Source organism: Mustela lutreola, chromosome 10 (genome assembly GCF_030435805.1).
Source record: "Mustela lutreola isolate mMusLut2 chromosome 10, mMusLut2.pri, whole genome shotgun sequence".
Lineage (NCBI taxonomy): Eukaryota > Metazoa > Chordata > Mammalia > Carnivora > Mustelidae > Mustela > Mustela lutreola.
The window spans coordinates 109,896,432-109,915,483 of record NC_081299.1 but is presented as its reverse complement, the minus strand read 5'-3'; the positions used below and the strand labels follow the sequence as shown (position 1 = coordinate 109,915,483).

At 44.0% G+C, this 19,052-nt stretch overlaps 1 protein-coding gene and 1 long non-coding RNA gene across 4 annotated transcripts in view; one reads left to right on the top strand and one right to left on the bottom strand.

Moving 5' to 3' along the window:
• VPS45 (vacuolar protein sorting 45 homolog) overlaps positions 1-12,298 on the top strand; it is a 69,107-nt gene extending 56,809 nt beyond the window's left edge. For both annotated transcript variants that reach the window (XM_059138135.1, XM_059138134.1), the window contains one exon: positions 11,657-12,298. In XM_059138135.1, the coding sequence (XP_058994118.1) occupies positions 11,657-11,744 (88 nt within the window). In that variant the 3' untranslated portion in view covers positions 11,745-12,298. The remainder of the gene's footprint in view (positions 1-11,656) is intronic.
• LOC131810336 (uncharacterized) lies at positions 1,533-18,976 on the bottom strand. Of its 2 annotated transcripts, XR_009345544.1 has the most exons (3): positions 18,325-18,976; positions 15,502-15,638; positions 1,533-9,684 (listed from the first exon to the last, which is right to left on the bottom strand). It is a non-coding gene; the product is annotated as an uncharacterized LOC131810336 (long non-coding RNA). The 2 variants fall into 2 exon arrangements; XR_009345543.1 differs by lacking the exon at positions 1,533-9,684 and having other exon boundaries at positions 14,762-15,638.
• Between the last annotated feature and the right edge of the window lie 76 nt (positions 18,977-19,052).

The following is a 19,052-nucleotide window of genomic DNA, read 5'->3' as shown; positions in this document are numbered from 1 at the left end:
ATAGCATAGAAGTCAAGAGCATGAGTTCCAGTACCAGATTACCTTTTTTAAATCTCACTTTTGCCATGTGTCCACTTACACGATTTTACCCAAACTACTTCACCTTTTTCACGCCTCAGTTACTCACTTATAAAAGAGAGGTCATAATAGCTCTCTCATATCATTGTTGTGACAACTGTATAATAGAATATATAGAAAATGCTTGGAAGTGGGGCGCCTGGGTGGCTCAGTGGGTTAAAGCCTCTGCCTTCGGCTCAGGTCATGATCCCAGGATCCTGGGATCGAGCACCACATTGGGCTCTCTGCTCAAGAGGGAGCCTGCTTCCCCCCCTCTCTCTGCCTGCCTCTCTGCCTGCTTGTCATCTCTGTCAAATAAATAAATAAAATCTTTTTAAAAAGGAAATGCTTGGAAGAGAATCTGGCACAGGGTAAGCACTCTGTTACTGGTTGACGCTGCTACTGTTACAATTCTTCTATTTGGGGGACACAAAGCAAAAGGGACTTCAGATATGATTCATCATCACCCCCTCTGTCATGACCTTTATCTCCAAATCACTTGTTTTGAAAACCTTGACTTCAACATTATTCAAAGGCAGAATTACATTATTATCCCAAGTAGGAATATACTGGGGTGGTGATGACATTTACTAGGAAGGTAGCCCCATTGCCGGATGACCTTTGTGGTCGATGAGGACAAATATTTTTTAGTAGCTCAAGTTCCATTTGTGCTCACTTCCAGTGTTACCTTTGAGGCTGTCGGAGTCAGCACCTCTGTAATTCATAGGCGCGCAGAGTCTTTGGCAGCCATGCTTGCTACCAGTAGGTTCTATGGGGCTTCATTTCTTGTGTTTTTTTATGGTGGCCACCATTCTACTATCGCTGTGGTGGCTCTGATGGATTGATGTGGTCTTGAGTGTTCCACATGGTGGGAAAATACATCTCTCGCTCTTTTTGTTTTCAGATGATAACCCCCTTTCAAGACCTCTCTGTAAGTAATATTACAGGCAGTCCTGTCCTTGAGGAGTCCATCTTTTCCCTGTGGACTAAGAGGGTAATCCTTTCTCCTCACACAACACCCCAGTGAGTGATACACATACCAAGCCAGATACATCAGCAGAATCCCATTGGTTGCTTTTTTGTCCTATTTCTTCTCAGTGGAAGAATTCTTTTGTTTTGCGTTTTGTTGTGTTTTGTTTTTATAAGTCAGGTGTCCAGTACTAAGGTGGGAACTGGGAAGGAGTAGCTACACTGTTTAACAGGCAGTTAATATTGTTTGTAAGACAGTGTCATCGAATAAAGTAACCTCCATGGAATTGGTTATAATCAAGGAAATATTTTCTGTCTTAATTCAGGGTTTCCTAGGGTCTCTCCTAGAGAAACTGTTCAATATTTATTGGGTATTCATAGGTATTACCTTAAAAAAATGTTCTATAGCCAACTAAATTTAGAAAATACTGCATACTTTTCTTGGAAAGTCACAGTTCACATTAGTATGTTAAAGATTCTGAGACACTCCAGAGTAAAGAAACCCATTCAGCGTTTTTTTCCCTTTATTGTATTTTAATAATAGTTTTTTTATATTTATAAATAAATATATGTAACATACAAGTTAGAAAGCATAATAATATAATGAACACCCTGGAATCCTTCACCAAACCCAAGAACTAGGAAATTGCCAATAACATGGATCTGCTTGTATTCCTCTCCAATGATACCCCTTACCTCCCTACAGCAGGCAAGCACCATGCTACATTTTGTATTTAGTTCCCTTGCTTTGGTGGGAGATTTTTATCACTTATAGAAATAAGTGATAAAATTTTTTTCTATAGAAAAAATATAGAAATAAAATATTATTTCTATATGTTTCTAAACAATGCGTTATTTAGCTTTGCTTATTTTTGAACTTAAAAAAATGGTTTCATATTTCTTTTTACTCAACATTGCTTCTAAGATTCATCTGTATTGTACCATGTAACCTTTGTTCACTCATTTTTCAGTGCTCTGGAACATTTTACTGTGCAAACATACCACCATTTACTTCTCTGTTCACCTGTCCATCTACATTTGAGTTGTTGGCTTTTTGTTTAGTTTAGCCTTGTCTTATTTACTATTACTGTTTCTATCAAAGAGCAGCAAGAAGAAATGTGAGCCAAGGATATTGACAGATTAGGTATGATTATATTGTTTAGGAGCAAGAGGAGAATTATTTATTGAATAACTGCTTTATACAAGACATTATTCAAGTCAGGGTCTAAAATACAAAGAAAATAAGATGTCCTTATCTTTGATTGTGTGGTCCAGTGGAGGGCAATCAAAAATTTTTTATTTCTCAAATCAGGACATAATTAATCTCAAGGACACAAAAAGGCACAAAATAAACATGACGCATCTTTTGGAGAGTCCATTTTCTTATAATCTGGGGAGATGGTCAGAGGTAGAATTAAATAATTAAACTGATTAGTACCTTAAAATATGCTTACATCAAAATTTAAAAGGTCCTTTTATGAAAAATAACAAAATTTGAATGGAGTTTTAACAGAATACCAGACCTCAAAGAAAGGGTTAAGGTCATAAACCAATTTGGACTGAACCCCCCATTTTTTTTTTTTTAAGATTATTTATTTATTTATTTATTTATTTATTTGACAGACAGAGATCACAAGCAGGCAGAGAGAGAGAAGCAGGCTCCCCGCTGAGTGAAGAGCCCGATGCCGGGCTCGATCCCAGGACCCTGAGATCATGACCCGAGCTGATCATGACCCACTGAGCCACCCAGGCGCCCCTGGACTGTACCCTTGAGGCTAATAAATTCAGGGGCACCTGGCTGGCTCAGCTGGCAGAACATGTGGCTCTTGATCTCAGGATCATGAGTTCAAGCCTCACATTGGGCGTGGAGCCTAATTAAAAAATAATAGGGATGCCTGGGTGGCTCAGTTGGTTAAGCAGCTGCCTTCAGCTTGGGTCATGATCCCAGCGTCCTGGGATCGAGTCCCGCATCAGGCTCCTTGCTCAGCAGGGAGCCTGCTTCTTTCTCCCTCTGCCTCTGCCTGCCATTCTGTCTGCCTGTGCTCGCTCTCTTTCCCTCTGTCTGACAAATAAATAAAATCTTTAAAATAATAATAATAATAATAAATGCATTCTCTTCTGTTGTTAGGGGTTTTCAGGCACAAAAATTTGAGAAGTGCTACTGGGTATTTACCCCAAAGATAGAAATGCAGTGATCCGAAGGGGCACCTGCACCCCAGTGTTTATAGCAGCAATGTCCACAATAGCCAAACTATGAAAAGAGTCTAGATGTCCATCAACAGATGAATGGATAAAGAAGATGTGGTATTGGATGCCTGGGAGGCTCAGTGGGTTAAGCCTCTGCCTTCAACCCAGGTCATGATCTCAGGGTCTAGGGATCGAGCCCCACATCGGGCTCTCTGCTCAGCAGGAAGCCTGCTTCCCCCTCTCTCTCTGCGTGCTGCTCTGCCTACTTGTGATCTCTCTCCCTCTGTCAAATAAATTAATAAAATCTTTAAAAAAAAAAAAAGAAAAAAGAAGATGTGGTATACACACGGTGGAATATTGCTCAGCCATCAAAAAAAGGAAATCTTGCCATTTACAATGATGTGGTTAGAACTAGAGGGTGCTAAGGGTGCTTATGCTAAGGAAAGTAAGTCAGAGAAAGACAATTAAGATCTCACTCATATGTGGAATTTAAAAAACAAAGCAGATATCATAGGGGAAGAGAGGGAAGAATAAAGCAAGATGAAATCAGAGACAGACCATAAGAGACTCTCAACTCTAGGAAACCAACAGGGTTGCTGGAGGGGAGGGAGGATGGAGAGCTAGGGTAACTGGGTGGTAGGCATTAAGTAAGACACGTGATGTAATGAGCCCTGGGTGTTATATACAACTGATGAATCACTGACCTCTACCTCTGAAACTAATAATATATTATGTGTTAATTAATTGAATTTAAATAATTTTTTTTATTTTGAGAAGTGTTAATGCATGTAGCTTAAATAAAATATGTCCTAAATAAGATAATTCAGGCAAATTAATTAGGAGATACTTCACAGAGGAGACAGCATTTGAGCTGGAGCTTAAAGAATAAGTTGGATTTTCATAGAAAGAGAAGTCAGGGCTAAGGAACAGCAAAATTGAGGACAGGAACTTAAAAGATAATAATAATAAAGAGGAGCAGCACATTTGCAGAATAAGGAGGATTTCTTTGTGGGTAAATCATATATACAGTGAAGAGCTGTGTATAAGATTCCTGCTTTCAGACATCAGTGCTGAATGCCAATGGTTTTCCTTGCTCCTGATAAAATTGCTGTTGGATATTTAGGAAATATTTAGCATGACAGGTGACATTTAAGAAGAGGTCTTAACTTTTTTTAAAAAATAGGAACCTGGGGGTACCTGGGTGGCTCAGTCATTTAAGCATTTAGCTCAGGTCATGATCCTGAAGTCCCAGGATCATGTCCCGCCTCCGGCTCCCTGCTCAGTGAGAAGCCTGCTTCTCCCTCTCCCTCTGCTGCTCCCCCTGCTTGTGTTCTCTCATTCATGTGCTCTCTCTCTCAAATATATAAAATAAAATAAAATGGAAATATGAATCTGATTCAGGTGTTCACTCAGCAAACTCTAAATTTAGCTTCTATTTTTTATTACGGAATCACAGATCAGAAAGATATTACTCAAGATGTACATTAACTTGGGGCACCTGGGTGGCTCAGTGGATTAAAGCCTCTGCCTTCGGCTCGGGTCATGATCCCAGGGTCCTGGGATCGAGCCCCATATTGGGCTCTCTGATCACTGGGGAACCTGCTTCATTGTCTCTCTCTCTCTCTCTCTGCCTGCCTCTCCGCCTACTTGTGATCTCTCTCTCTGTCAAATAAATAAATAAAATCTTAAAAAAAAAAAAAAAAGTACATTAACTGGTAAGTGAAGACATTAGAAAAGAACTCCCCAGGCTCTCACTTCCACCACCCCCTCTGCCATCTGTCCCATCCACTGGGCCCAGTGTTCCTAGCCTAGCTCAGCCCCCCCACATAGGCACCAGGTCTCATCCCTCACCTACTCTAAGATAATCACTCTACACTGACTCCTCTTTCCTCAGTTTTTCCCACGCTAGTGGATCATTCATAGAAGCATAGAAACATACTGACTTCCCCCCACTCCCCGCCCCCGCCTCCGCCTTTAAAAACCCTCTACTAGCCTCCTTTCTCTTTCCAGGTTCTGTATCATTTCCGTGTTCTCTTTTGTAGCCAAAAGTCTTGAAGAACAGTTTCTAATCATTGTCTCTAATTCCTCTCCTTACATATTCTCTTGAATCCACATATTCTTTTAAGCCTCAATCTGCTCAGGCTCTCACCCCCATCACTCTCCAGAATATTCTTACTGTGGCCCCCAGGGACCTCCGCATGGCTAAACTGAGAGTCAACTTTTAGCTCCCATTTTACTTGACCTGTCAATAACATTTGATCAATCTCTTCCCTTGGAAACACCTTTATCTCTTAGTTTCCAGAAACAGTAGTCTCCTGGTCTTCCTGCCTCACTGGCTCTTCCTTCTCTGTCACTTTGGTTCATTTCGCCTATCTTTGGAATCCCTGGAACTCTGTCCTTAGACCACCTCTCTTCTCTATCTATACCCACTTCCTTGGCAATCTCTTCCAGGCTCATGGCTTTCAAATCTGTCCGCTACTGACTCCTAAATTTATCTCTCTCATCCAGAGCTTTTCAGCCTCAGCACTGTTCGTGTTCGGGACCAGATATGTCTTTGTTGTAATGAACTGTGCTGTGCTTTGTGGGACGTTCAGCAACGTCCCTGGTGTCTAGGCAGTGGTGCCAGTGGCATTCCACCAGTTACAGCTACAGAAATATATCCAGGCCTTGCCAGATGTCCCCTGGGGATAAAATCACATCTCTCTCGCACCTCTCCCCATTAAGAACCACGGTTTCTAGTCTGAACTTCTCCCCCAAACTCCAGATTTGTATATTCAGCTGTCTACTTGACACTTCTGTTTGAATGTCTAATTATCCATATTTAACATGATCAAGACCAGGCTTCTGATACATCTTTCTAAATACGATCCTTCCTCAGACTTTGCATCTTAGTTCATTGCGTATCCATCCTTCTAGCTGCTTAGGCCAAAAACCTTGGTGTTTTCTTGACTCCCCTCTTTCTCTCACACCTACATCATGATTCATCAGAAAATCTTTAGATCCTTTCCTTCAAAATATGTCTAGAAGCTGAAACCCTCTCACCACTGCTGTCCTGGTCCAGGACACTACCATTTCCCACCTGGATTGTTACAACTGCCTCACCCTTGACTCTACAGTCTTATCTCTGCACCGAAGCCTCCAGGGGTTACCCGTCTTACTCAGAAGTAAAAATCAGAATCCTTACAGTAAGCTGCCAGGCCTCATGTGATCTCATCTTCATGCTCCCCCCGTCCCCCATCCCCTTCCTTAACATCCCGGTCTTATCTCTTACTACCCAATACCTTCACTCCAGCCACACTAGCCTCCTCTCTGTTCCCTGAACACACCAGGCCTCAGTCCCTTTGCACTTGACCTTCCCCCAGATAGCTTCCCTTGCCCCATTCAGGTCTTGGCTCAAATGTCAGTTTCTCAGTGAGGCCTTCCTTGACCCCAGGATTTAAAATCTCACACCACCAACACCACCTCCAACTCTCTTTCAACCAGCTGTATTTTTCTGCATAGCACTTTCTTCATCTCATGTGCTATAGAGAGGCAGTGCCACGTCATGCTTAGAAAAACAAACTCTGAAGCCAGATAACCTCGGTTTGTATCTTGACTCTGTCACTTCCAAGATACAAGACCTTGGCTTCTCTGAGCCTCACTTCCTTTATAAAGTGGGATAGTTTTTATCTCATGAGAACCTCACGTACAGTGATATGAGCTCACCATTATTATTGCTGGTGTGATATTATTGCATTTTACTTATTAATTTCATTTATCTTCTCCCTTCTTCCATTGGAATATAAATCCCGTGAGGGAAGAATTTTTTTTTTTTTTTTTATGCTTTGCTTATTGCTGTATTCACAGCTTCTAGAACAGGGCCTGATACATAGTAGGCAGTTAATAAATATGTGTTAATCAAATTGTTACCTCTGGAAAGAGCAATGGGGAGAAGAAAGATCCAGGAGACTTGAGCTTTATGTGTACTATTTAACACTTTTGCCAGAACAATGTATTCCTGTATTACTTGCATCCTCAAAAAGCTTGTAGGCTTATGTGAAAAAAAGACATGTAGACAAAGGAATTCCTAAAGGATTGCTAATATGAGAGTTGAGTTGTAACAGATGTACAGTTCAGATAAAGTACCAAGGGGTGGGGCCGCCTTCCCGGGGAGGGAATAGTATGTGCAAAAGCAAAGAGGTATGAGACACCAGTAGTAGCTCTGACGGCTGGAAGCAGTGGAAATTGAGAGGATTTGTCAGTGTTCTGGGCTATTAAAGGTTCCATTGTATCCTTCTCTCTCACCCACTCCTATCTTCCAGCATCTCCAGCTAAGTGTTTGGCTGTAATTAGAAAATTATTACTCCATTATGGCAAATATTTGGGGGTGTTTTTTTTTTCTCATGCTTTTCCAGAAGGTCTTTTTCTGGGTTCCTGCTTCCTATAAATTCCATTAATTTTGTTTCATTATACCACTTAACATTTGACTCTAGCTTCCTTTGGTGTCCTTGGTTTTTTATTATTAAGAAACTCACATATAGGGCGCCTGGGTGGCTCATTTGGGTAAGCGACTGCCTTCAGCTCAGGTCATGATCCTCGGGTCCTGGGATTGAGTCCTATATCGGGCTCCCTGCTCAGCAGGGAGTCTGTTTCTCCCTCTGACCCTCTCCCTTCTCATGCTCTCTCTCTCTCTCTCTCTCATTCACTCTCTCAAATAAATAAAATCTTAAAAAAAGAAAAAAGAAAAGAAACCCAGATATAACTTCTATCTGTGGAATATAGTGAAAAAAGAGGAAGATATAGATGATAGATCGATTGTCTTGTTATATAGCTTTGTTTAGGAGCACAGTTGTTCAACTCAATTACTTTAATAATTAAAATCTAAAGTCCTTTAAGTGTTAATCCCTAGTTCCTTACCGAAGACTGAAAAGTGAAAAACCTCTTTTTCCAATACATGATGCAAGAGTTTTTGAGATTGACTTTTTTTTTTTTTAAGATTTTTTTATATATTTGAGAGAGTGTATAGGGACATGGGTGCAAGTTGGGGGTCGGGGCTAGGGAAGGAGAGAGAGTCTCAAACAGACTACCCCACTGAGGGCAGGGCAGACCGAGATCAGTCTTGTGACCCATGAGAGCATGACCTGAGCCAAAATCATAAGTCAGTCGCTTCACCTACTGAGCCACCCAGACGCCCCTTAATGTTGACTTTTTAAAATCAGGGCTTTGGGGGCACCTGGGTGGCTCAGTTGGTGAAGTGACAGACTCTTGATTTTGGCTCTGGTCGTGATCTCAGGGTTGTGAGATCGAGTCCCACCTCAGGCTCCAGGGTGGGCACCTACTTAAGATTCTCTCCCCATCCTTCTGCTTCTCCCCACCTCTAAATAAATAAAATAAAATAAAATCAGGGCTTTTTTCTGCCCACCTTGCTTCTCTCCATAAAGTTGGAAACAATGACACCACAACCAAGACAAGCAGAAGCTTAACCCCCTCTGTTAGCGCCTGGTACCATCTTCGTTTATATGCTGTCTCACATTGAGTTGTGATTGTGCATCTATCTCAAAGAGTCCTTTAAAGGTAGGAATCAGGGAAGGGAGGGAAAACTGAGTGGGAAGAAATCAGAGAGGGAGACAAACTGTGAGAGACTCTAGACTCTGGGAAACAAACTGAGGGTTGTGGAAGGCAAGGAGGAAGGGGGGAATGGATAACTGAATAATGGGCGTGAAGGGGCATGCAATGTGATGAGCACTGGGTGTTACATGCAATTAATGAATCAGTGAGCACTGCATCAAAAACTAGTGATGTACTATATGTTGGCTAATTGAATTTAAATTAAATAAATAAATCTCAATGTGCCCCCCCAAAAAAAGCTAAAAAACAAAAATCATTCTTCTGTTGTTATGTTTTTAAACATAGTCTAAATTTGGGGTATAGATACCAATATGTTCCTCGCCCATAATTTTTAAAGCATTCTGCAGTGACTCATCAAAGTCCTCAAATAGATACTTTTTAAAAAGTCACAATGGCCCTCGGAAACAAAATTAGACTTGGCAAATATAAATAGTATTTTCTCTTTGCCGTCAAGAATGTGGGGTCTTGTTGATACACAGAGGAGGATCTTGAAGTATAATTTCAGTGAAGTTACTTCTTTTCTTTGCAATGGTTGCAGAGTCTGAAGTGAAGCAGAAATCACCTGGTAAATTCCCATAGGGCTTCCCAGCCCATTTGTTCCGTTCTTACTGTAAGTCACCAGTCAGAGACTTCTTGTGTTCTCTCTCAAGAAAGCAATGCTCCCTCATTCCCTGATACTTGTTTTCTGCCCTTGAAGTGTCTCCAGTCCAACTGGCCAAAAACCAGGCCACACAGAAGTACCTGGATTTCATTAGTGAAATAAATAAATTTCACTTCTACTCCTTTCCCTCTACTTTATCATCTTTTTTTTCTTTTGCAAAGGAGTTTGGAATTTAAGTCCTCCAAGTCCAGAATCTGCCAGATCTAAAAGTGGGAAACAATGGTAATGATTAGGTACCTACCTGGTCATCCCTCCAGCCCTCTGCTACAGACCTGTCTCCCCAGAGTGACACTTACTACACTGCCCCCAGACTCCAGTATCAAAGCGAAGGCTCTCTGGCCAACACGTAGCTATTTAAGATTTTATTTATTTATTTGAGAGAGAGAGAGAGAGAGTGTGAGTGAGCAGGAGGGAGAGAGAATCTGAAGCAGACTCCAAGCTGAGCACAGAGCCCAACTCGGCTCAGTCCCACGACCACGAGGTCACAACCTGAGCTGAAACCAAGAGTTGGATGCTTAATGGTAGCTATTTTAATGAGTTCATTTATTTAGGATGCCACTATTGGGGCCCTACTAGATATCAGCCTATGTGCTAAGCCCTGGAGATCCAAGCTGAAGCCCTAGACCCACCATAAGCAGCTCAAAGTCTAGTGCAGTAGACAGGAACAGGGAGAGGACCTGAGGAGCAAGAACACAGAGCTAAAATACCGGGACAACAAAGAGAGTTGCAGGGATGAGAAGGATCCGACCAGCCTGACGGAGTCTGGGAACTTTCAGTCCTCGCCTTAAAAGATAAAAAGGATTTCGTCAGACAGAAAAGGGCCATCTGTCGTTTCAGACACAGGACTTAAGAGCACAACATACAGCGGGGAAAGCTCAGGAGGTGTTTGGGGGAGAGCAAGTGGCTGGGCGCTGCTGGGTGGCCTGGTGGGAAGTGGAGCCAGACAAGCGAGCAGCAGTGTGCGTGGTACCCGGGGTACAGGTTCCAGAGCCTGAGCTTGAAGCCCAGCTGAGCCACTTCCTGGCTACATTGAGCTTGGCAAGTCCCTTCACCCCTATAGCTTGGTTCCATCATCTTTCAAATGAGGATAATAGCATCTTGTTCACACATACATATACACATACACATGTGGCTTAATACAGTTATCAGGAACAAAATAAATACAAGTCTTAGTTAATTATGAGGATACATTATGAAGGGCCTTGAATTTTAATCTGTACAGTATTCCGTAAGCAAAATTAAGGTTTTCAAGCTGACGAGGTGAAAGTACACAATAGGATACCATCTGTGTTTTAGAAAATCAACTCTGGTGCCACTTTGCAGAGTCCTCCAGCTGAGGAGGAGACTAGAGGCACAGTCCACGTTCTGAGGCCATTTTAAGAGTCAAACAAGAGGTGTTGATGTAACACAGTTCTCAGTTAATACGGCAACCTTGCCCTTAAAAATTCTGGGTCCTGGGTGCCTGGGGGGCTCAGTTGGTGAAGCATCTGACTTTTATTTTTTTCTTCAAGATTTTATTTATTTGACAGAGACAATGAAAGAGGGAATACAAGCAGGGGGAGTGGGAGAGGGAGAAGCAGGCTTCCCACGGAGCAGTGAGCCTGATGCGGGACTTGATCCCAAGACCCTGGGATCATGACCTGAGCCGAAAGCAGACGATTAACGACTGAGCCACCCAGGCGTCCAAAGCATCCGACTTTCGATTTCAGCTCAGGCCATGGTCTCAGGGTTGTGAGATTCAGCCCTGCATCAGGCTCTGTGTTTAGCGTGGAGTCTGCTTGAGATTTTTCCCCCTCCCTCTTCTTCCCTTCTATTCTTCTCCCCACTTGTGCTCTCTCTCTCTCTCTCTAAAATAGATAGATAGATGGATAGATTTAGATTTTTCAAAAATTGGGGTCCTAACTAGAAATTTCAAACTGGAAATCTCAGTCTTAACAGATCTTACAGGTTTAGTGCTAAAAAACAGGGAGAATCTTGGGGAAGAGCACTGAGGGGCATTCCTTCTAGTCCACAAGTTTGAGTGTTCAACTGATGCTTCTGCACGCACAGATCAGACCAGTACCTCTTGAATACTAATTGTGATATCCTTCATTCACCTCTATGTCATGCGCGAGATAATCTATTTTTGGAGATGCTTTTTTTCCTTCTCTGAGTAACCTCCAATCTTCTGCTCAGTTTCCTAGAGGAAGTTCTGGCTTCTGGACTGCACAGCCGAAGCAGGGAGAGCTCTCAAGTGACATCGAGGTCAGCAAGCAGAAGATAAGATGGTGACAGCGAGGTGAAGAGAATGGCGTGACTCCCCCCCTGGCGTCGCCGCAGGTTTTCCCCGCTGACCACAGGTGTTGAAGAAGAGCCTTGGGTTTTGTGCTTGTCGTTCTAACCCAACTCCAAGTAGTCTGCTAATTCGTGGACAGTTGACACAGACACCAAGACTCCCAGTGATGAGCTGAGAATAAGTCTGTGCCCCAGCCCACTTTTCTTGTGGTTTTCTTATCAGATAAACAAAGGTATTCCTTGTATTTGACAGTACAATCACTTCAGTTTCTGATGAATTTTGTTGGGATCTTACTTGAGAAATGGGTTATCAGAGCTCAGAGGGGTTTAAAAAATAATCATTTGATGTTCATGCTATGCATCCTGTCTTCTCTTGACCCCTTTTACTTTTCATTAACCACATTCCTACACACTTCATTTTTTTGAAAACTCATCATGTTTCTGTAAAGAACCATCCAAAAATTGTTCCTACATTGCAGTTTTCTGTGGCACTGAGAAACCATGTATGACTACAATAAAAATCCATTTTGTGGAAAGATACAAGTTTTTATTTCTTTGGGGTTAATATCTATTTATGGGAATTCATGAGATGAGGGATGCGTTGGCTTTACACCAGAGATAGAGAAGGCACTGCTTCCATCCAAAGGATATTTAAAGTATGTCAAAGCAAATGATAAATTCTGGTGTCAATTTCGATTCTCTTGAAAGCAGTGGTTGTGGGGATGTCACTAATGCCAGGAAGTTATGGCATCCTCAAATCATAGCAAAAACAGCATAGCACAATCCCTCACTGGTCTTCTGTAAGCCCTGTATATATTTTGTTACTTTCTTTTGATGTTGAACATAAAATATTCGGTAGCCACAGACAGCCTGAGTTCAAATCTGTCAAAGTTGTCAGGCTTTGAGAATGCTGTTTAGTCTCCCTGTGGCTCAGTGTCCTCATCTGTAAGATAAGGGTAATAGACCTGGAAGGGGCTGTCAGTTAAGCACCCGACTCTTGATTTCAGCACAGGTCATGATCTCAGGGTCTTGAAACTGAACCCCATGTTGGGCTCCGTGCTCACTGGGGAGTCTGTTTCTCTCTCTCCCTCTCCCTTTGCCTCTCCCTGCTTGTCCACTCTCTCTCTCTCTCAAAAAATCTTTTTAAAAAATGAGAGTAATAGGGGTGCCTGGGTGGCTAAGGGGGTTAAGGCCTCTGCCTTCAGCTTGGGTCATGGTCCCAGCGTCCTGGGATCAAGCCCTGCATCGGGCTCTCCCCTCAGCAGGGAGCCTGCTTCCTCCTTTCTCTCTGCCTGCCTCTCTGCCTGCTTGTGATCTCTGTCTGTCAAATAAATAAATAAATCTTTTTAAAAATGAGGGTAATAAAGTACCTTCCTCATAGGACTATAAGGATTAGATAATATATATAAAGCACTAAGAACATTGCAAACACTAATAATAGACAATAAGATTGATTCCTGTCTCCAGCCTGGGGCTACAAAATCAGTATACAGAAAGATCAGATTCCCGTCAACTCTCCCACTGCACTAATCAGCAGCTCAAGAAATAAGGGAAAAAATAAAGGCCTTTCTAGCCATCTCCCTTTTCCCCATTCCCTCTCCCTTTTCTCCATGGTTTAACTCACACTCATGTTAAGCCCTAAGACTTTGTCATATTATAGCTAAGAGCTAAGATCTAAATTCCTTTGCTTTTTTTTTTCCTTTGTGGGTCACTTTAGGTACCTTTAAAAAATTTTTTTCCCTTTTTTATATTAAAATGAAACTGCCTTCATTTGGGGTTATTATTTTAATTGCAGCATTTTATGAGTTACATAGTTTTTTCAAATAAACAGAAACTTCCTTCCAAGCAGGATTATGTGTGCCTCCCTTCCTCTTGGCAAGATAACTCTTTGGAATAAGAAGAACAAGAACAGACACTTCTCTGGGAGGACACCTGGGTGGCTCAGTTGGTTAGGTGGCTGCCTTGGGCTCAGGTCATGATCCCGGGGTCCTGGGATCGAGTCCCACATTAGGCTCCTTGCTCAGCAAGGAGCCTGCTCCTCCCTCTGCCTGCTCTGCCTGCTGCTCTCTCTGCTTATCCTCTCTCTCTGACAAATAAATAAAATCTTAAAAAAAAAAGAGAGAGAAAAAGAATGGACTTCTCGGGGTGCCTGGGTGGCTCAGTGGGTTAAAGCCTCTGTCTTCAGCGCAGGTCATGATCTTTAAAAAAAAAAAAAAAAAAAAAAAACAGACTTCTGGGGTGCCCGGGTCGCTCAGTCAGTTAAGCAACCAACTCTTTTTTTTTTTTTTAGATTTTATTTATTTATTTGACAGAGATCACAAGTAGGCAGAGAGGCAGGCAGAGAGAAAGGAGGAAGCAGGCTCCCTGCTGAGCAGAGAGCCCAATTCGGGGCTCGATCCCAGGACCCTGGGATCATGACCTGAGCAGAAGGGAGAGGCCTTAACCCACTGAGCCACCCAGGGGCCCCTAAGCAACCAACTCTTGATTTCAGCTCAGGTCATGATCTCAGGGTCAAGGCATCAAGCCCCGCCTTGTGCTCCCCAGGCGGGGAGTCTGCTTAAGGTTCTCTGCCTCTCAATCTGCCCCTGCCCCCACACACGCCCTCTCTCACTCACTCTCTCTAAAATAAATCTTAACCAAAAAAAAAAAGAAGAACAGAGAGTTTTCTTAAACCATTCCTCCTATTATTTGCCTGCTTCCATTGTGCCTACCCAACTAAGGATACCAAGAAGTGTAAAAAGTGAGCCTTACCCTCAGGATGTCTGATGCCAGAAGGTGGCATTTCTGGGACACATGGGTGACTCAGTCAGTTAAGCAGCTGCCTTTAGCTCAGGTCATGATCCCACGGTCCTGGGATCAAGCCCCACGTTGGGCCCCCTGCTTGGTGGAGAACCTGATTCTCCCTCTGCCTGCTGATCCCCTACTTGTGCTCTCTCTCTGTCAAATAAATAAATACCCCCCCTTTTTTTAAGTTGGCATTTCTTTATTAAGGATCAAAGACTTACATACATTTTTTAAAATATTTTATTTATTTATTTGACAGAGACACAGCAGGAGAGAGAGGACAAGCAGGGAGAGTGGGAGAGGGAGAAGCCCGCTTCCCGCTGAGCAGGGAGCCCAATACAGGACTTGAATCCAGGACCCTAGGATCATGACCTGAGCCAAAGGCAGACACCTAACGACTGAGCTACCTAGGCACCCCTTACATACATTTTTAAAATATTTTTTAAATATTCTTTTTAGAGACAACCTGGCATGCTCACATGTGAGTTGTGGGGGTTGGGGAGAGCATCCCAGGCAGACTCCATACCCAGTGCACAGAGCCCAACTCAGGGCACGATTCCTTGACCCTGAGATCATCACCTGAGCCACAGTCAAGAGTCCAGTGCTTAGCCAACTGAGTCACCCAGATGCCCCAAAGACTTCGTTTTCAAGATTTACAGAGCCGATTACATTACTAGTGGCGCTTTATTTTTACCCTTTAAAAATAGCATTTTCCTTGACGTCTCATGTGCTTCTAATGACTCTCTTCCGTAGATTGAAAGGCCCTCGTCAAATGTCCCATTTACTCTACAAAGCCAAGGCACTGTTTTTAGCTAACCCTTTGGACAGCAAGTTTTTGCCCAGTAAACTTGCAAGCAGCAACTCAACAGTCCTATCGCTGATAGCTCCTTTCTTCCTCCCTTACGGGGAGTGGCTTATAAAACAGTCAAGTGAAGAATAAAGTTGCTGGACTTGCGTCTTACCCACGATGATACCGTTAGGGAGGTCACCCCATCACGAATCCTCCTGGTATCTTCGCTCCACCAAAAGACAGAAATAGGCTTGAGTCGTCTTTGTGGCTTGTGTGTATCAGGGTATCCAGCTCACTGAGGAGACAGTGCTGTGACAATGTGTTAAAAAAAAAAAAAAAAAAAAAAAAAAAGCACCGGTAAATTCTCACTCTGAGATTTCTCACTTAAGAATTGATCCTTGGGGGCGCCTGGGTGGCTCAGTGGGTTAAGCCGCTGCCTTCGGCTCGGGTCATGATCTCAGGGTCCTGGGATGGAGTCCCGCATCGGGCTCTCTGCTCAGCGGGGAGCCTGCTTCCTTCTCTCTCTCTCTGCCTGCCTCTCAGTGTACTTGTAATTTCTCTCTGTCAAATAAATAAATAAAATCTTTAAAAAAAAAAAAAAAAAAAAAAGAATTGATCCTTGGAGGGGCGCCTGGGTGGCTCAGTGGGTTAAGCCGCTGCCTTCAGCTCAGGTCATGATCTCAGGGTCCTGGGATCGAGTCCCACATCAGGCTCTCTGCTCAGCGGGGAGCCTGCTTCCTCCTCTCTCTCTCTGCCTGCCTCTCTGCCTACTTGTGATCTCTCTCTGTCAAATAAATAAATAAAATCTTTAAAAAAAAAAAAAAAAAAAAAAGAATTGATCCTTGGAGGGGCGCCTGGGTGGCTCAGTGGGTTAAGCCGCTGCCTTCAGCTCAGGTCATGATCTCAGGGTCCTGGGATCGAGTCCCACATCAGGCTCTCTGCTCAGCGGGGAGCCTGCTTCCTCCTCTCTCTCTCTGCCTGCCTCTCTGCCTACTTGTGATCTCTCTCTGTCAAATAAATAAATAAAATCTTTAAAAAAAAAAAAAAAAAAAAAAAGAATTGATCCTTGGAAACAGCCCCAAGTCAAAGATCCCAATTCAGGTGCCACGAGGTTCACCTGATGAGAGAGAAGTCAGCTGAAGAACAGGCCTGGGATGAGTGTGGCCCAGGGAGAGGGTATGAGTAACAGGACCACGGGAGGCAAAGCGAAGGGAGGTAGGGGCAGGACAGTAAGAGGAGACAGAGAAGCAGTACAGGTTAGTGAGAGAAAAATCCAGAGATTTATGTAACATCATCAGGAGCAAATAGGCAGGAAAGGTTCTCCACCCCCATGCATCTGTTCTGATCTGAAAATTACTTGGGAGGGTTCTGATATTTTACCAGTCCCTCTGCCTAATGTTCCACAAAACTCTAGCACAAGGACCCCAGTACCTTGCATACAGCAGACACTCAAATATTCGTTGACTTTTCAAAGGAGGAGAAAGGAGGAAGATGGGGCAAATCATGAATCACTTGTCTCCCATAAGCCAGAATCTATTTAACTTATAAATCCAAACCGCTCTCATCCGCCTGGCCAGCAAGCCCTCAAAAGAGCATGCCTCCTCCTTTTTCCTCCCCAGTACACTGGGACATTTTGCTTCCTCATTTATGAAGATACCCTGGATTTTCTGATTCCCTTTAAAGCACTTTTTCAACAGGGAGCGAGAAACAGAGATGGTGAAAGGGGAGAGGAGTGTGTGTGTGTGTGTGTGTGTGTGTATACAAAGCCTAAACAGTGGACTGGAGTCAGAACACCTGGATTCTAATCCATTTAGCTAGTAACTTGCTGCATAAACTTGGGCAAGTGGATTGATCTGCCATGCCAATTCCTCATTTTCCAAGTGGGAATAATATTTATTCTGTATACCTCACAAGGTGGCACTAAAGATTTAAAGAAATGATATATAAGAGCATTTTGAAAGGCTAAATGTCTGTATCAGTCTAAAATAGAGGAATTAATTACTCTGGTAAATGAAAAGAGGTTAAGAGGAATATCATTGGGATTAGGAGGAAAGGGGGTGCCGGGAAAGAGAAAAGCCCCTCCTTCATTTGACAGATGCCAGAAAAAGGCAAGACCGCCCCATTCCTGAAACCACAAAATTGGTCAATATTTTCTTTTATCTTGAGACGCCTCCAGAAGAAAAAGTTCTTCATTTTCCCTGCTCTTGTGTGCCAGGGATTTGTATTCATTTTGTGGTTATTGCATGTCTACCATATGCCAGGCAATGTTTCTGTTAGCTTATTATCATTCAATAATTAGCCCTAGAGGGCAATACTTGCAGATTTTCATAGGACTTCCACAGGTCATCTCCTATATTCCACTAACTTTCCTTGTTGATAGAATTGGCAGTTCATCCCTCACCATTTAATATGTTGAGGAAGAGAGTCCTGATGAAATTCAGTGACTTGGGGTGCCTGGGTGGCTCAGTGGGTTAAATGCCCGACTCTGGGTTTCGGCTCGGGTCATGATCTCGGGGTGCATGATGGCGCCCCGCATGGGGCCCTGCGTTCAGTGTGTAGTCTGCTTGTCCCTCTCCTCTGCTCCTCTCTCTCTTTCTCAAATAAATAAAATTTAAAATTTAAATTAAAAAAAATATTCAGTGACTTGACCAAAGGCCACAAAGTAGTGAAGATGAAACTGGTACCCAAACCTGGGTTTCCTGACTCCCCACCTGCCCTTAAATATGTACTGGAAAAAAATGAAGCTAAGATGTTGGTCTGTCAGCTCCGAGGCAGATCTGGTGTAGGAGGCATCAGCAGAGGTCTCTCCAGTCAGGGCATCCTCTGGGCACAGAGCCCTTTCCTCCACTGGACTAGGATGGGGTGCTTCCAGGTGAGGGCAGCAGGAAGAGATAGCGAGGAAGTTTTAGCCTCACCTGGAGCTTATATTTAAAGCCACATGGTACTCTAGACAATGGCTTTGGAGACGGAGAAATGTACTCCCGCCAGTACTTACCGTGTGTGTCTGCGTATCCCTGGGCCATCCCGAGTCTCACTCTTCTCCATGTGCAATGGAGATCACACGTATGTCCACTTCGTACTTAGGAGGCTCAAAGAAGGCCTGAGGCTTTGCAAACTGGTAGCAATGTGGATTAATACGAACTCCACTCCCCCCGCGCGCCCCTACCCATCCATACCCCCCTCCTCGGGGCACAGAAAACTTTTCCCCAACACCTGACCTACCCAGGCCACTATCTCCACCACCCAGGGAGTGTGAATTCCAGATGCCAGTTCTCCCTCAGTCGAGCGCCCTCCCACCTCCCGCTCTTGTTTTTGTTTGGGAGGGAGACCTTCTCGATCTAGGTTCTCTCGGTTTTGCTAGATCTCTCTCCATTATCCGTTCCCGCCGCCTCCGCGGGCCGTCCGGGCAGGTCGGGCGGGTAGCTGTCTCGGGCTCCACCCCGGGCTCCGGCCGCAGGTGCGAGCGTGGGTCCCGCGCCCTTCCCACCCCCCATCCCCGCCCCGGGAGCCGCTCTCTTCGGCTGGGTTTAGGTCTGTCTTCTTCACCCTGGGCGAGTCAGAAACAAAGGAGGGGGGTGGGGGAGCGCACCATCTCCGGCTCCGCGATTCGCCCTTTATTCTGAACTCGCAACGTCAGCGGGCCCGCGGATGGAACCGCGGGGCGCGGGCCGGGGAGCTGGCGGCGGGGGCGCGCGGGGGCCCGGGCCGCGTGGGCGCCGGGAT